General features: G+C 43.1%; 1 protein-coding gene and 3 non-coding genes across 4 annotated transcripts; 3 read left to right on the top strand and 1 right to left on the bottom strand.

Moving 5' to 3' along the window:
- The first annotated feature begins 9,103 nt into the window (after positions 1-9,103).
- Positions 9,104-9,198, top strand: LOC133917197 (small nucleolar RNA snoR126). Its single transcript, XR_009909606.1, has one exon. It is a non-coding gene; the product is annotated as a small nucleolar RNA snoR126 (small nucleolar RNA).
- A 338-nt stretch (positions 9,199-9,536) lies between these two features.
- Positions 9,537-9,629, top strand: LOC133917196 (small nucleolar RNA snoR126). Its single transcript, XR_009909605.1, has one exon. It is a non-coding gene; the product is annotated as a small nucleolar RNA snoR126 (small nucleolar RNA).
- Positions 9,630-9,710: 81 nt separating this feature from the next.
- Positions 9,711-9,805, top strand: LOC133917195 (small nucleolar RNA snoR126). The gene has a single exon (XR_009909604.1). It is a non-coding gene; the product is annotated as a small nucleolar RNA snoR126 (small nucleolar RNA).
- Positions 9,806-11,170: 1,365 nt separating this feature from the next.
- LOC133915727 (growth-regulating factor 9-like) lies at positions 11,171-13,956 on the bottom strand. The gene is made up of 4 exons (XM_062359005.1): positions 13,583-13,956; positions 12,956-13,141; positions 12,263-12,578; positions 11,171-12,002 (listed from the first exon to the last, which is right to left on the bottom strand). Exons 1-4 carry the CDS (start codon positions 13,797-13,799, stop codon positions 11,459-11,461), a joined length of 1,263 nt encoding a protein of 420 aa, XP_062214989.1. The 5' UTR covers positions 13,800-13,956; the 3' UTR covers positions 11,171-11,458.
- Between the last annotated feature and the right edge of the window lie 1,676 nt (positions 13,957-15,632).

Raw genomic sequence — 15,632 nt, 5'->3', positions numbered from 1 at the left:
TAAGCGTAAAGCAGGTTTTATACAGGTATCTAGTTATATTCTCTACTGTTAACCTTTTGAAATAAATGTAACAAAGCTTTTGAAAACAAAGGCATGCATCTTCTGTTGGTACTGAGTATTAAAGACGTCCAAATGGGCCGTGCCTACTGGGTCGGCCCGAGGCACGGCACTGTAGGCACGGCCCAGGCACGGCACGGCACGACGCCACGGGCCGTGCCTGGGCCGAACGCGCGGCACGACGGGCCGGCACGGCCCGGCACTATTTTCTATTTTTTTTTATTTATATTTTTAATTTTTAGCTATTTTTAAATATTTTTTTTATCTATTTTTAAATATTTTTTATCTATTTTTTATATTTTTATCTATTTTCTATATATTTTTTATGTATTTTTTCATTTTTTTTATATTTTTTTTTATCTATTTCGGCCCGTCGGGCCGACCGGGCCGTCGGGCCGAAATCGTGCCCGGGCCAGCCTGGCACGGCACGGTCACCGACGGGCCGTGCCGTGGGCCGAGAGGAAGGCACACGGGCCGGCACGGCACGGCCCGTTACTGTAGATGGGCTGTTTGGGCCGTGCCGTAGCCGGGCCGTGCCGAGTTGGGCCCGTGCCGGGCCGGCACGAACGGCCCATTTGGCCATGTTTACTGAGTATCACCTCAAGTCACCAACGTATTAGAAGGTAACCTGGTAGCAAAGCTGTCGAAATAGTTTTAAAACCAAAACCAGGGCAACAAGTTGTATCTGGGGGTTTTTGGTCCTGGGAGGGGCTATACCTCACTCTGCAGTCCCTTTTTATCACATCTGGTGTACCTCTAGTACCACACAGCTTCTGGTGGATCGAGCCAGGAATCACATCACACGGACATCTAGTCCACACACTCACTCATCAAAACACAGGCACCTGAAGTCTAGTCAAAACGGTTACTGCTGTCGCATGTCCATAACCGTGGACACGGCTATTCGAATAGGTTTATACTCTGCAGAGATTGTACAACTTTACCCATGCGATATGCTCAGCCTCCAACCGTTGCAAGCGGAGGAGCGAATCATACCGAGATCCTCCAAACACCTTTCCTGCCGGGCTTTTCTATATGATCCATCAAGCCCTTCAGGTCTCGTATGGTCCACCGTGGACCCATGGCCATGGACCGGGGCTGGTGGAGCCCACATGGCGATGAGAGGGGGGGGGGAGAAAGGATAAGGTCGGGTGGCCTTTTTACCCGAGCGGCTCATAGGAGAGAGAGTGAGACCGGAGAAATGGGCGGCGGCGCGCTGGGAGAGAGGGAGGTGAGTGCCGGAGCTTGGGGAGGAGAGGCCGAGACTGGCGGTGTGCGCAGCAGCGCGGCGCGTGTGCAGGACGCCCCCGGCGCGGCGACGCGGAGGGGTTGCGACGCATCTTCGGCGGAAGAAGCGGCGGTGCCGGCGAGAGAGGAGGAGGCACCAGTGGAAGGAGAAAAGGGAGCACGGCGATGCGCACGGGTGGGCAAGGCTGTGCGCAGTGCGGCGCGGCTGGGCGCGGCGAGGCAGCGTGCGCGGCGCGCGGATGGCGGCGCAGGAGGCACGGCCGAGGGGCACGACAGCGGCGGCTTGGCGCGCATGGGCAGCGCAGGTTGACGCAAAGGGAGAGCGGAGGAAAGGGAGGCGGGCTCACCGTGACGAACGACGACTGTGCGTGGGTGGCACGACACGGCTGGGTCAGTGCGGTCGGCTAGATTTGAGGTGGGCCACGGTGACGCACTGGCTGGACGTGGCCGATCGGCCGAGACGGCGCGGTGGAGGCTCAGCGGAGGAGAGCACGGCACGATACGGCGGCGACTGGAGCACGGTCGAGTGGCTGGCGCGCGCACGATAGCGGCTGTGACGGCGCAGGGGTGCTGCGGCCCAGGGCGCAGAGGGCTGGAATGGTTGTGTCGCGAAGAGGAGAGGCAGAGGAGCCATGGTTGAGCACATGTGTTTATGTATGCTTGTGTGTATGTATGCTGACTGAGAGAGAGGAGCAGAGGAAGTGAAGCAAATGACTTTTGCTTCCTGGGAAAAGATCAGAGGGATGGTGCTGGCTGGTGTGAACGGAGGAGGGAATGGCGGCGGTGATTTTGGCTGGCGCAGTGTGCCTGGGAAGGGGAGCAGGGTATGGGCTGCTGATTTGTTCGGTGTGCTCAGAGAGAGGAGAGAACCGAGAGAGGGCAGGGAGAGAGAGGGAAAGATCTAAGAGGGAGAGATTGATAGAGAGAGATTAGAGAGATATTTGTGAAAGGATGTGTGATTATTCAAATAAATGTATCTGAATTGTATTTGTATTTGCAAAGATTCAAATTGAAATTGAATGATTCAATTTGAATGTAATCGAATCGAATTGGATTTGTATAATTCAAATGGATGTATTTGAACGTGTAAATAGAATGTGTGATGATTCGATGAATGTAGGTGGGTTCAAAATGAATTTATAGCAATTCAATTTGAATAGCTCGAATTGAATCGGATTGGTATGAATTGACAAGATATTGCAACGAGAATTGGATTGAAAATGGATCAGAGTAAATCAAAATGAGATTCAATTGACATGATTTCGGAATGAGGATTTAAATATGAATTGAAGTGGCATAATTCAATTGGATTTGAATTAGAAATTGACAAGACTTTGTAACGAGGATTCGAATTGCATGCTGATTGAATAAACGTATTTGAATTCAAAAACGGATGAATGGTCATTGAAGGAATGATTTGAATTGAATTAGATTGGATTTGCAAATGATTGAACTTGGCATTAATTCAAATAATGGTATTTGAATTAGGAGTAATATTTGAACTGGAAGCATCGGGATTTGGATTAGGAAATTGCCGAGAAGACTAAAATGGATTCGAATTTGAGAGAACTTCAAATTTGAATCGCCACACAATGAACCATAAGAACCAATAAACCAAAATGCATATAATCAATTCATTGCAACGATTTATTTAGAAATTAACCTGGTGCTTTCTGGAATACTCATCGGTCTTTGACGTGAGCTCCAAGACCCTCTCCTTGTGGCACATTGGGCACTGAATCAAAGGCATGCCAGTCTCCTCCCTGATCGGATTCACTGACGCGCTGAACCGTTGGTGCTTCATCCTGGAGCTCGACAACTCCATCGATCCAATCGGTGACCGGGACATGGCAGTGGGTGGAAAGCAAAGGGAGTGGCGAGAGGAAGAAGAAGAACACAGGGGTGAGTGCGAAGTGGCTCGATCGAACCGAACACATTCTTATGTGTGCTGCATATGCACGCTTGAGCCGGAGGCAGAGCGGTCATTTCTCTTAGCGTTCCACGTCGGTAGCTCCCGATGGCCCTACCAAGTGAGAAAAGGAGGCAAAAATGGCACACGATTGAGTATTCATCTCCCTCCAATGACAAATACGTTAAATGAATCTACTCGGTGGCAATTGAAGGATGGCTATCGAAGACAGTGGCAAAAAGTTAATTTCCCCGGAGTCTTGCCACATCGACAGGCCGTGGCTTCAAGATCCAATGGTCGTGGCTTCTGTGAAGCGAAACTCCCAGATCAATTCGAGGTTTACATAGCCTTTGCCCGATGAAAAGATGGGTTCCTTAGGTTATACGTGCATCGCCAATGTCTATTGCTTTCTCATCTTTTCGAGTGCTCATGCATGTTTCTTCATTGGTTGGGTGATTTCTTATTCGGACTAATTGTTTACGCGTTGTTCATGCGTATCTTGCTCGGATATTTGCGTCGAAGACTGCGATTGAGATTTCACGGTAGCATTCGTCGTCACAATGTCACGTATATTATTGGGATACTTTGCATGCAATCTATAGGATCAAACTACCAAGTCCTGGTCGTTTTCTAATGAGGATCTGAGTTGGTGGCCAGTTCTCTCTGGTGATTTTAAATCTTTCAATGCACATGCTTTGGATTATTCATGGAGCTCATAGTATTTATTCTTCAATTGTTTGAGAGGCTCTCTGCTTTCTGGTATGGATATCTTTTAGCAGTGTCTATTTCTTTCATGATCATGGCAGAGAATGAGATGTGTGGCCGTGTGGGGGAGATCCAAGCATCAATTGCGTGGAGGGATGTAAGCGGGTAACTATTGGTTAGTTTTGGATTAGCACTTTGGGTAGTTCTGTCTAGCATTGAGTTTGTTTTTTCTTTAACTTAACTAGTTTTCTGCCTATGCGTTGCAACAGGCATAAAAAATTATTAAAGAAAAGTGACATGACACCATGACAAGCATGACACAACCCTGGCAAAAGAACATCGAGGTATTGTCGGACTGAAAACAACATCAAGATGTTAAAGAGATGTACATTGTACTCACATAGGTAAATACCCGTGCTTTGCAACGAGAGTCAAATTTTTTCATAAGTAATATAGTTGACCGTCTAAAACATATTTGAAATGCTCTAGCTCTCTTTGGTACCTATGATTCAAGCTATTGTACCTCTCTTTCCCTACAATATACCTGGACCTTTAGTATCTTTATGCAACAATTATCAAATGCATCACACAATATGTTCTAAAAAGCAAAATCAAGTGAAATTCCATGTGTACAAGAAAGACTTTAAACCAAACTATATTTGATAATATAGATCAAAATTTCAGTACCTTAACAAAAATTCACATTATGTAAAAGGTACTCAAAGGCTTGTAGCTAACAAATTGATTATATAGCATTCATAATTTTGTAGAAAATTGTGTCCAGTCAAATAATTAGAAAACCAAATGCTTCTATGTACATATTAATAAACACAACACATATGAGTACAAGGAGGACCAAAATACCATCCTTACTCCCAAATTCTCAAAGCAAATAAAGCATCGTTATTACAACAAAATATGAATCCAAGATGACATGTTTGACTGATGATTCATGAATATATGTGATGGTTTCCTTTCATTCCTTGCCGCAAAGTCATTGGAGATTTTCTTAGAATAAGAAAAGAATCTACATAAGAAAAGGTAAAATCCAAACTTGGTGAGATTCCCTTCTCACTTGATGTCCCTCCTAGTGCGGTCATTTGATGCATAGGTCCTTTCCAATCAGCATTCGGGCTGACCTTGTTGCATCGTTCCATCAGCTCCATGTTCTACTTGTACACATGCAAGCAAACATTTCAGCGGCGCACCCCCACCATCAGTCGCCACCCTCATCGCCTAGCGTAGGCGGTGCTCATCATCGGCTCAACATCAGCACTGACCCGAATCTACTCTGCCTACCTGCAAGGCTCTGCCTCCTCTGGCAGTAGTAATAACAATAACCTAGAAATATGGAATAAGTCACATTAGCAAACTACTGAAAGTTTAACACTGATACAGTTCACTCCTTTTTCTAATTGCTCCAATCATGTATACATCACCATTTGTTTGAGTAGCTAGTGAAAAGCTACAGTAACATATGTACATGCCTGTACTCGCATCCAACATGCAGGGAATTATTATTTGCCATTACTACGGTGCAGAGTGATATAATACGTGTAGGGAATTATAAGGTTAACTTGGTATATGAATCAGATTAATTTTCAAGATTAGCCTATCAAACAGGTAGGCATGTACGAACCTTTCCTGTCCCCGGGGGGGGGGGGGGGGCAAAAAGTAAGATGTCTTTCCATGGTGACAAGAGACTAGTGAAGTATCTGAAAATAGCACAAATAGTGCAAGTACGTTTAGTGAAGAATTGAAAGATTGCTCATTCATATCCCTTGCATAGTATTGCTATCCAAATTCTATGATATCTGGCATCAACGTTATAAAAAAAATCATAATCTTTGGTCACAAAAATCAATGCCTATTTCAAAAAGAGAAGAAAATCGTACAGGGCAAAAGAAGGAAAAAATAGTATTTTTAACTTCATTACTCCCTTCTTCCAAGTAGCAAAGAGCAGAATTCAGGTACAGTTGTAAAAAATTACATTACACATCATGTCCACAGGTTAGCATTAACCCGAGAAACATTTTTGGCAGGAAATAGCTAACTTACTTCGGGTATTGTATGGGCATGACAACTGACTCTTTTAGAAGGCGTTTTACATTTTCTAGTCCTTTGATGCTTTCCCATTTCACATCTGGACTCCCACAAATAATTTTCCTGAAAGGTTAGTGGAGAGAAATAAATGTTCAGTAGTTAGACAATTCTTTCCCTGATTCTTAAAGAATTGTGAGTTTAGATTACCTCAACAATATTTCTGCTAGATTACGCATTTCTGCCAACTCAAATGGAGGTAGGAGGGGCTTCTGGCTGCAAAAGTCACCTCCAAACTGGTGCCAAGTTAATAGCCAGTGCTTTGGCATCTCAAAAGAAAGTAATTTTGGAGGTTTTCCCTACATTATTTGTGCCATCCATAAACAAATTTTGGCAAAAGTCACTACCGATGAACTAAAAGAATCAAGAGATCTTAAGAAAACAAGCCAGCTCACCTTTCAAATGTTGTTCTTACTTATTTAAACAATAAGGCAAACATTTATGATTAAGTTTTTAAATTATTATGTAGAAACATTAGTGTGCCTAGTCTTTGAATTTAAGGTGTATTTGAAATTTTTGCACAGGGCCCCCATTTTTTAAGGGATGGCCCTGGCTATAATCCAAAATGCAAAGCACTGGCTATTATCAACTGCATCGTAATTTAGCAGACACAAAGATAGCTGAGAGGGTAACTACAATACAATCTCATCACAGGTTTACAATACTTCTATATAATATCTAAATGTGCAAACAAACTAACCAAAATTCTAACGTAGCCACACCAACAACCAACCCAAAGGTGCATCACCAAGCAGCAATCTATGTCCCTAAATCCTCACGAAGATGCATCAAATCAATCAAAAGGAATGATTCCTTGATCGCGCTCTCACCTGATCCCCTTCACCCTCCATGCCCCTCTGGTGCACACCACGATCTACATTGTGCTTGCTCGAGAGTCGTTCGGCAACAGCCACCCCACCCTCGACCACTTGGTGGCTGAGCACTGCGCGGGAGTCGCCGAGGTTGGCCCTGACTATGGACCTGAGAAGGCAGTAGAAGCCCACGGCGGCCATTCGTGGTCGCTTCGGTCACACCTGCCTCACCTGGTGATGGAACTCCGCCGCCGCGCCGAACGCCCTTCGGATCCGGCGGTTTCATGGAGGAGCTCGTATATGTGGATGGAGATGGTGGAGAGAGAGAGAGAGAGAGAGAGAGAGAGAGAGAGAGAGAGAGAGAGGAGTAAAGTGGAGGCTGGCTGACCTTGAGGAAGAACATCATGGTGGGGAAGTTCCAGGGGGATGATGACACCGACGACGCCCATGGGCTCCCTGAGCATGTACCCCTAATACTTGCCAGACACGTGCAACGCCACGCCGTGGATCTTGTCAGCAGCGCTCGCGTAGTAGCGCAGCATCTACATCTCCACGGGGACGTTGATGATCTTGCCCAGCAGCAAAAGCTTCCCGGCGTCGGCGCCGTCTAGCGCCGCCGGCTCCTTCATGTGCTGCTCCACCAGGTCTGTGAGCTTGTTCATGATCTGGCTCCTCTCCTGCTTTGGTACACCGACTTGCTCTCCCTCAGCGTCGTGTCGATATGCTCGTGCGCGCTGTCTAGATTGGTCACCACCGCCTAAATCCAGGAACAAAGCAAACAAGCCATCAACCAACCAAATTAGGATCCACACAAATCCACGCAACGGAGCTCCTAGGAGAAATCTGGGAGGCCAATGGTAACAGGACTGGCGACGCCGTGGAGACCAGCGGAGGAGTTGCGGTGGGAGACGCCGGCGGATGGGAGAGTGGCAGACCCTCCATCTCCTCTCCAGATGCAGCGGCGGGCACTCCTTCTCCGCAGATGGAGCGACAAGAGCTCCTTCCCCTCACCAGATGCGGGCATGCGGCGGTGTTGAGCAGCGCCTAAGAGCGCACAGTCGAGGAGGCCGAGCAACGAGAGGGCGAAGAGCGCGGGCGCACGACGATGGGGTGGGGGAGGAGCGCAGTGAGGACGGCGAGGCGGCTCGCGCGGGCCAGGATGTGGGGAAGGGAACGGATAAGGCAGTCCGGTTCTCTTGGCGCCGCCGCGAATCTTGCTTTGGGCGTGATCTCACGGAGCGACCCGCAGAAGAAGCGGGGGCGGACGAAGGGTAGAAAAAGTGCGGACGAACGACGGGCGGGCAAAGGAATCGCAGAGGAATATCCGGCGGATGGATCACGCCTTAGGACTTTTTTAAGTAGGAGAGATTAGATAGGTAAATTATAGTTTTTTAAAGTTTTGGATAGGTTCAATAACCTAAAAATATAAAACTTGCATCCTTTGGTGTTGGCTTCGTCGGTGCCTTTGTCCTGTTCTCTCCATTGCTTAACACACCCCTGCGTATGCTAATTCGTGTGATTTCACCAGGAGGCTACCAAAATCTTGGCATCATTCTTGATTTTACCAAAATTTGGCACAATTATCTCCCCAGTTTATTTCAACTACAAATTCTTCGAGTCATAGGAAAACGACCACGAGTTGCAAATTTGCACAGATGCTTAAAACATGGGAAGATTTGTATTGCACAATAGAAATAGAAAGGAAAAGGAGATCGGGAACGAAGTCTACCTCTTGGGCTTATTGGGCCGAGTGTTTTAACAGCCTAAATTCCAAATCAGAAAGCTCAGCAAATGAGGAACGGTGAGGGTTCCCAGTTCCAGAAGCTTCTCACTGGACACCCTAGATCCCCAAATCAGAAAGCACACGCATTTCCCTCTCGGTCCTCCCAACGCTCTCCAACTTGGCTCAATTCTTCGTCGGAGCTTATCTATTCGGACGCATCTTTGGTCAATGTCATCTTTTATAGACCGCGGAAGGTTTGCTCTTGCGCGGTTCATCGTGTAATCGATCCGGCGTTTTATTTTCTTTCTCCAGATGCTTCGCTTACATCTTGATTGCTTCACCGATTTATTCAACGGGAGTTTGGTCATTCGACAAGCAGTGGCTTCCAGATCTTTCTTGTTCCAATGGCTCCGGATTAATCTGAGCTCTACTAGCCCAAGCCTGAGAGTAAAAGACACATCCTTTTGTTTGCTTTAGCTGCATGGTTGCCAATTTTTTTCCCTCAATGTTGCTTGGGTTTTGATGATGGCATCTGCGGTTATTGCTGCGGGGCTGTGATGACAAAAGGATATTTGGTTGACACTGATTCTTCATATCATTGAAGGACCAAGTTGTGATGACCTATTTGTGCGTGTCTGAGCCGATGCAGCGCCCATGTTTGCGCAAGCTGTTTATGTTGATATTTTATCTCCGATTTTTTTTCTTGCTGATTCCTGGCAAAGGCAGTTCAGTGCCTGATCTTTGTGTTCTCCAAACTTCAGTGCCTGACCCTGTTGTTCATGCATGTTTGGGCCTTCGATGTCCATGACTGTTCTTGCAATCTCTCGGTTTCTCGCATATTAATTCAAGGTGCAAACAACATTATTCCACAAATGGCCAACTTGTATTTCTAGCTGACAGGATAAATGGTGAGGGAATAGATTTCCTTGTATTTCTGTTTGTCAGCTGGGATTTCTTAGTAGTGTCTAAGGCTATTCTCGCGTGTCTGGGATGACAAAAACATACGCTTCTCGATTCTAACACTTGATTTATTCAAGGACCAAACTTGGATGAGCTTTGTGCGTGTCTGAGCCAATGCTGAGTATGTTTTGCTTATTCTTTGGTCCAAAGTTATTGTCTTTTTTTGCTTCTGTCATGTATTTGTGTTGTTTTTGCACGGCTGTGATGACAAAAAAACATACATTTCTCGATGCTGAGACTTGATTTATTCAAGGACCAATTTTTGATGAGTTTTGTGCGTGTCTGAGCCAATGCAGCTCTTATTCATTGTGTGAAAAGTACGATCCCTTTTTTTTTTGTCCATGGTGCAATTGAATTTGTTTCACTCAGTTTCGTTCTCCTGATTGATGTACGGTGACAATCAGTCTACCAAATGATTTCGGTGGTTGTCTGTTAGATGCGACTTTTGGATAGTTTGTAAATTGGAGGTGGTTGTTCTGGTTCACTTTGGGTCCAGTTTGGTTCAAGGGACGAGGTGAGATGTGATGGGGGCGATCCCTATTTTTTGTTGTTGGTTCAGGGGCAGTAGCGAGGGGCGGATGGGATGATCCTTTTTAAGGAATATTCTCTTAATATGCTGGATGAAGATATCTCTCAAAATCGGAGGGATAAAATCATCCACCTTTACTAATTATATATATTAGTAAAATGATTAATGATATTAATATGCTTATATTACTTATTAGTACATATTACTATCATATCAGAATTTGTAAGGGTTAATGTACTAATTATTGCTAATTAATGAGCTAATTAGAGTATGATTATGGTTAATTAGTATATTTTATTGTTAATTAGTAATGACTACGGCAAGAATAACATTAAAATATGTTGGTGCATGTTGATTAGTGTATTATTAATAATTATTATTTAAAATTAAAAGATATAATTAGTTGATGTTTCTCATCAACATCCGTCCTCGTTCCTTCAACCAAATAAAAAAGAGATTCATCCCATCCAACAAACCAAATAAAAAAGAGGATATCTCATCCCTAAAAACAGGGACGGTCCTATCCCATCCCACTTTATCTCCTAACCAAACGGACCCTTCGTCACACTCTTGTATTCTCGTCATGTCATGTTGATTAAGATTATCATTGCTGTTCTAGATGATGATATCAGTACGAGCAATGTAGGTCATGGAACACTTGGTCTCTTTCTAGCATCGTATTATTAGACACGAATTTCATTTTACTGGGACTAACTGTCAATAAATATGATGTTTAGAACCCGAATGGTCTTGAATATGTGATAAGTTCTCAAATACCTGTTAATTTATGAAATGAATATCTATGTGATTGTGGTAAATAGTTTGTGACTTGTCAAACGGTTTCCTACCACTGTTAGTCTGTTATTACTAGCCAGTAAGACTGTAATATTTAATCTATGATGATTTTTCTGTAGAAAAATTTGCAAGAGTTGCTGTTTGTAGAACTGATTGGCCACTTGGTGCAGTAACTAAAAAAATTGATTTCCTTTCCGGCTGTGGCTTTGAAAGCCCCATGCGTATCGGTACTCATGGCTATGAGCAAATCAGTTCCTTTTTTTAGTTTCTAATTTTCAGCAAGTTCCTTGGAACCTTGCATATTAGAGCTGCTTTCTCAAACAATTCCCTGTTATGTAAAAAATAATCCTCATAGTTCCTTCTGCTAAATGCAGACCATTAAATAACTACCTAGCAAGATCTTATCTAAGGCAAACTAGAATTTGTTTAAGGTACAGCCAGATTCAGAAGAACAGACGATTCAACTAATTAGAGACTACAAAAGAAACTAAACAAAAGGGGAGATAACAAGCATGGATGGCTCAAACACCAAAGCCATGCCATCCTTCTTTTCTCATCATTGTCCCCTTTCATGGGTGAGAAATGCAAATGCCTAGCTCTCCATTGACTTGAGTGAGGGCTCAAGTTGCGTGGTCAAGATTCAGTAACCAACCATATGATCTTGATTCACTCTTCTTGGTCAAGTACTCATAATTCTTGGAGTTTGTTAACATCTCGCCTAGGGGACCACCTTGAGGCATCTCCCAAGAACTTGAGATGCAATCCTCTTGCACTTGAGTCATGTTAGATGCTAGGTAGCTTAGGCGTGGACTTTCTTCAGGATTGAAAGTTGATGAAACTAGTATGGAATCAAAGTATTTGTTCTTCTCAGACTCCATCTTCTCATTCTTAGCCAGGCTGAAATTTTGAAGAACTGATTGGATGCATTCAGCATCATACAGTTGTGTGGAAGAAATGTTCTTATTGCTCTGCTGGCTAATGCTTCCCCAGGCTTTCAAATCTGATGAGATCGATTCACTATCCACTTTGGGACTGAACGTGTCCGGTTTATTTTGTTGCTTCAGTTGAGAGAGCAGGGACAATGTGGGTTCTCCATTCGTGGAATTCAGCAGTGGAGTGTTGTCTTCTTTTGGTTTGTTTGCTTTCTCTCTGCTCAACATTGTCCTGCAAATGTGTAAAAGTTTTTCAATATGGAAATTATCCAACTGAAAACCGAAATAACCTTTTTTGTATTATAACACTGCATTCCTGAATAGAACATTGTTCATGTTCTTATTCATTTCATCTCTTTTTTTGGTTCACCAGCTGAAAACCTCCTATTACTATGTGATGCACTAGTGAAAATGGAATTGATTTATTCAGATTGTGATGTTGAAATAGTTTTGCTTCATATCAGAAAATAGCTCAGGGTAAGCATAGGTAACCTGCTTAAACTATCTGTCCAATAGCTGACAGTGCCTGGCTTCAAGTCGTTAACTTTTGCCTTCTTCAAGCTACCTTGTGAGACAGCACTTGACAATGCGCCAGCAGCAGGCGCCTCTTTCACAGTCTTTCTAGGTTGGTTTTCCACAGGCTTTCTTGAACGGTGGCGATTTCTATTGATATGCCGCTCACAGTACTTGTGATCAGCCATCGCCTCCTTTGAACATCGCCATTTCTTGCCATCAGTTCGACGGCATCTTCCAGGTTCTGGGTCAGAGTCTGCATTTGTGTAGCCTTGATAGAGAGGTCTCCAACTCACTGCGTTAGGAAAGCATATCATTTATATCCAAGACAATATTGTGGTTCTCTATGACTATGCCATGTTGACTTGTTTGGTGACTAACTAGTTATAAACTGATGAGAGCAGATAAGGAGCTGTTTCTTTTACATCTATTGGCATATATCGGTGTGGAAACAGTTGAAAGTAATATCTCGGCAATTACATAACATGCATATATTGAACTTGATGATTTGTAGTTTTCAGATATTACACAGAATGAACACTTTTATCCTAACATGTGCTAGGGCAAATGCAGCTCTATATGTAAAATAAGATCTCTTTTTTTTGTATCTTGGTTCACTGAAAGTGCTAGTTGAAGTAAAAAGCATAGATTTTTGGTTCAGAATATGCATACCTCTATTGGATGATCTGAAGCTTTTGCTGATTGAAATGAGCAGGCTGGAAGGTATAGGGGCCTTTGCATTGATATACTTGTATATGAGAGCCTGGTGCTCCAGCTCCATCCACTGTGAGGGGGTAAAAGGCCTATTGGTCCTAGATAGCAAGAAACTCTGCTCATTTGGCCTTCCATAATTCAAACCTAGATGAAACAAGGAGAACATTTAGTCTGACCAATGCTCAGGCAAGCAGAAACCTTATCTGCAGATATGCATATGGTTAAGGGAGTGCCAAGATAATAGTGTCAAGCAGAAAAGCAAATGAACTGTTACAGCCTTGGCTAGGGAGGGGCCCAGTGGAAGGTAGTGTTGTGCGAATCCCTATGGCTAGGCTAGGCCCTTAGCATTCATGAGAGTTCATCAAGTTCCATGAATGCAGCACTTCTGTTTTCTTTTGACTTTTGCTTTTCTTTCTGAACATTGGAACAGAAAATATCACTGTCTATCATGAGTTGCAGTAGAAGATATCAAAGAGGCAAAGGCCATGCAGCATCTTGGTTCTACTTCTACACTGCATGTGGAATGAAGAAAAAGAAAGAAAGGAAGAGACATGATCAAAGGATGTGTTGATGAGGCATCCAAACCTGAGGGCAATGTGTGAGCAGCCTTGGAGAATCTGAGCATCTTCTGTTCATCAAGGAAGGGAGAGGGGTAGGAGGCGGCAGCAGCCTGGGTGAAGCCTCCTCTCCTGAGGAGACCCATGTCACTCTCCTTGGGGGATGGCACGGTGACTGTGAGCCCTTGCAACCCCATCACGTCTCCAAGCTCCATGGCAGCAGAGGAGGAGAACTCAGCACTCATTTGGGGTGGAGAATCTGATGAGAGAGAAGGGGGAGGAGAAGAGTGTGGGAGGGGGTGGTGTGCATTGTTGGGGACAGCCTGGTTTGTTAAGTGGGTAGAGAGAGAGAGAGAGGTGGGTGTGCTTTTCTGGGAGGCAGGGTGTGTGGCTCTTTGGGGGACTAGGGGTGGCCCTTAAATAGCAGGATTCCTTTCATTCTTTTGGCTTTGGGGTTTTCCTTCTTTTTTAGTTTTTTGAGCTCAATACTTTATAGGGTTTATGACTAGTAGTGAGACCACGTTAAGTGTAGCAATGAAATAGATCTTCATCCAAAGGATAAAAGGATATGACCAAACTGATTGGCCCTACGGCCCTACACTCTGAAAAAAAGTTTGGATTTCCGGCGAACCATTTGTTTGAATTCATTGTGCACTTGTTTCAACGTTAAGAAAAAAGGCGTGATGTACTGTTCTTCCACCATAGCTATGGGCTTTTTTTGAAGCAAATTCATTGGAGCAATTACGTGTGGATATAGTGTTTGCGGTGGTACGTGCATGATTAATTTCTTTGAAGCAGTACTTCAATAAGTGCCCTTTTGTATTCTTGCAGGTAAATATCTCCAAGTAAATGGCCGTGCTTCATCCATGTGACGGTCGCAGCCCTTGAAAGAAAATGTGATGGTCACACACAATACACTGGTGGTGTATTGATCCTCTCAAAAAGGAGAGAGAAAAACTGGGCGGTGATTTTCAAAAATGAATGAAAGGAACCTGTGGTGTTATAGACAAGTTGTACCAGATCTCTCGTGTACATATTTTACTGTTGTCAAAGTAAAAACAAGTTGCCAGATTTAGTTTCTAACGTAATCCCTGAACCTTAAGCCCATCCGAAGGAGATTAACTTTTTACCTTTTGATATTACAATGAACAGTCCTGAACTCACCCTCGTCTTTGAGCAAAGCTGCAAGGGAAATAGTGCCTACCTGTCGAGCCAAATACAGTACTAGCTAAACATGCTAGCAACGGAAGTAACGGTATTCTAGGATTAGGACGGGGTATGGTTTTTGGGTGTGTGCTAGTGAACACTATAACAAAAATTATTTTTTTAATATCTAAAGTGCTTTTCTACATATGGGTTGTATGACAAACTGTCTAAGAGATTTTTTTAAGATGATGATATAAAAAATCACTTAGGCAAAAGATTATTTTCACAGATAATTTATATAAGAAATCGCATATGGTAATAGTTATTTTCAGAGACGGTTTCTTATATGAACTGTACGTAGAAATGAAGGGTCAATTTTAGATACGGTTCACATAAGAAACCGGCTTTAAAAATAAATAATAACTTATCTTAAAAAATTTATAACTTTTTCATCAAACTCGGATATCGATAAACTTTATATAAAAATTATAGCTCTCGACTAGATCTGCAACTTTTTAGTTGAAAACTTTTTTTATTTAAAGTCATTTAGGTGTTCAAATAATATATATATATATATATATGCTATTGTTACCATAAATCCTATTAATACAAATAAACTCAAGAACAACGAGAAGAAAAAGAATACTATCAACTCCAACATGATTAACAAGAAGAAGATCAAAGATTCTCACTATCAACAATAAGATTTGCTTACAGAAGTACTAATAATAACAATAGCATATGTACTCCTTTTGATTGATATCTTATATCTAAAACTTCAAACGATTATTTAGACATATAAATAATTTCAAATAAAAAAATCAACTACAAAATTGTATATCTCGTCGAGAGCTATAATCTTCATATAAAATTTGTCCCTATCCGAGTTTGTATGAAAAAGTTATTATTTTTTAAAGATAAAATATCATTCA

Source organism: Phragmites australis, chromosome 4, assembly GCF_958298935.1.
Source record: "Phragmites australis chromosome 4, lpPhrAust1.1, whole genome shotgun sequence".
Lineage (NCBI taxonomy): Eukaryota > Viridiplantae > Streptophyta > Magnoliopsida > Poales > Poaceae > Phragmites > Phragmites australis.
Note: the sequence above shows the minus strand (reverse complement) of the source record. Positions and strands in the feature narration are given on the sequence as shown.

What these genes read in the sequence shown, in the direction of transcription:
- LOC133915727 (XM_062359005.1), bottom strand. Translation starts at nt 13,799, where the DNA reads ATGAGTGCTGAGTTCTCCTCCTCTGCTGCCATGGAGCTTGGAGACGTG. An exon ending in CTTCAGATCATCCAATAGAG is followed by an intron (nt 12,579 to 12,955) that starts GTATGCATATTC and finishes TTCCTAACGCAG; the next exon opens with TGAGTTGGAGACCTCTCTAT. An exon ending in TGGACAGATAGTTTAAGCAG is followed by an intron (nt 12,003 to 12,262) that starts GTTACCTATGCT and finishes ACACATTTGCAG; the next exon opens with GACAATGTTGAGCAGAGAGA.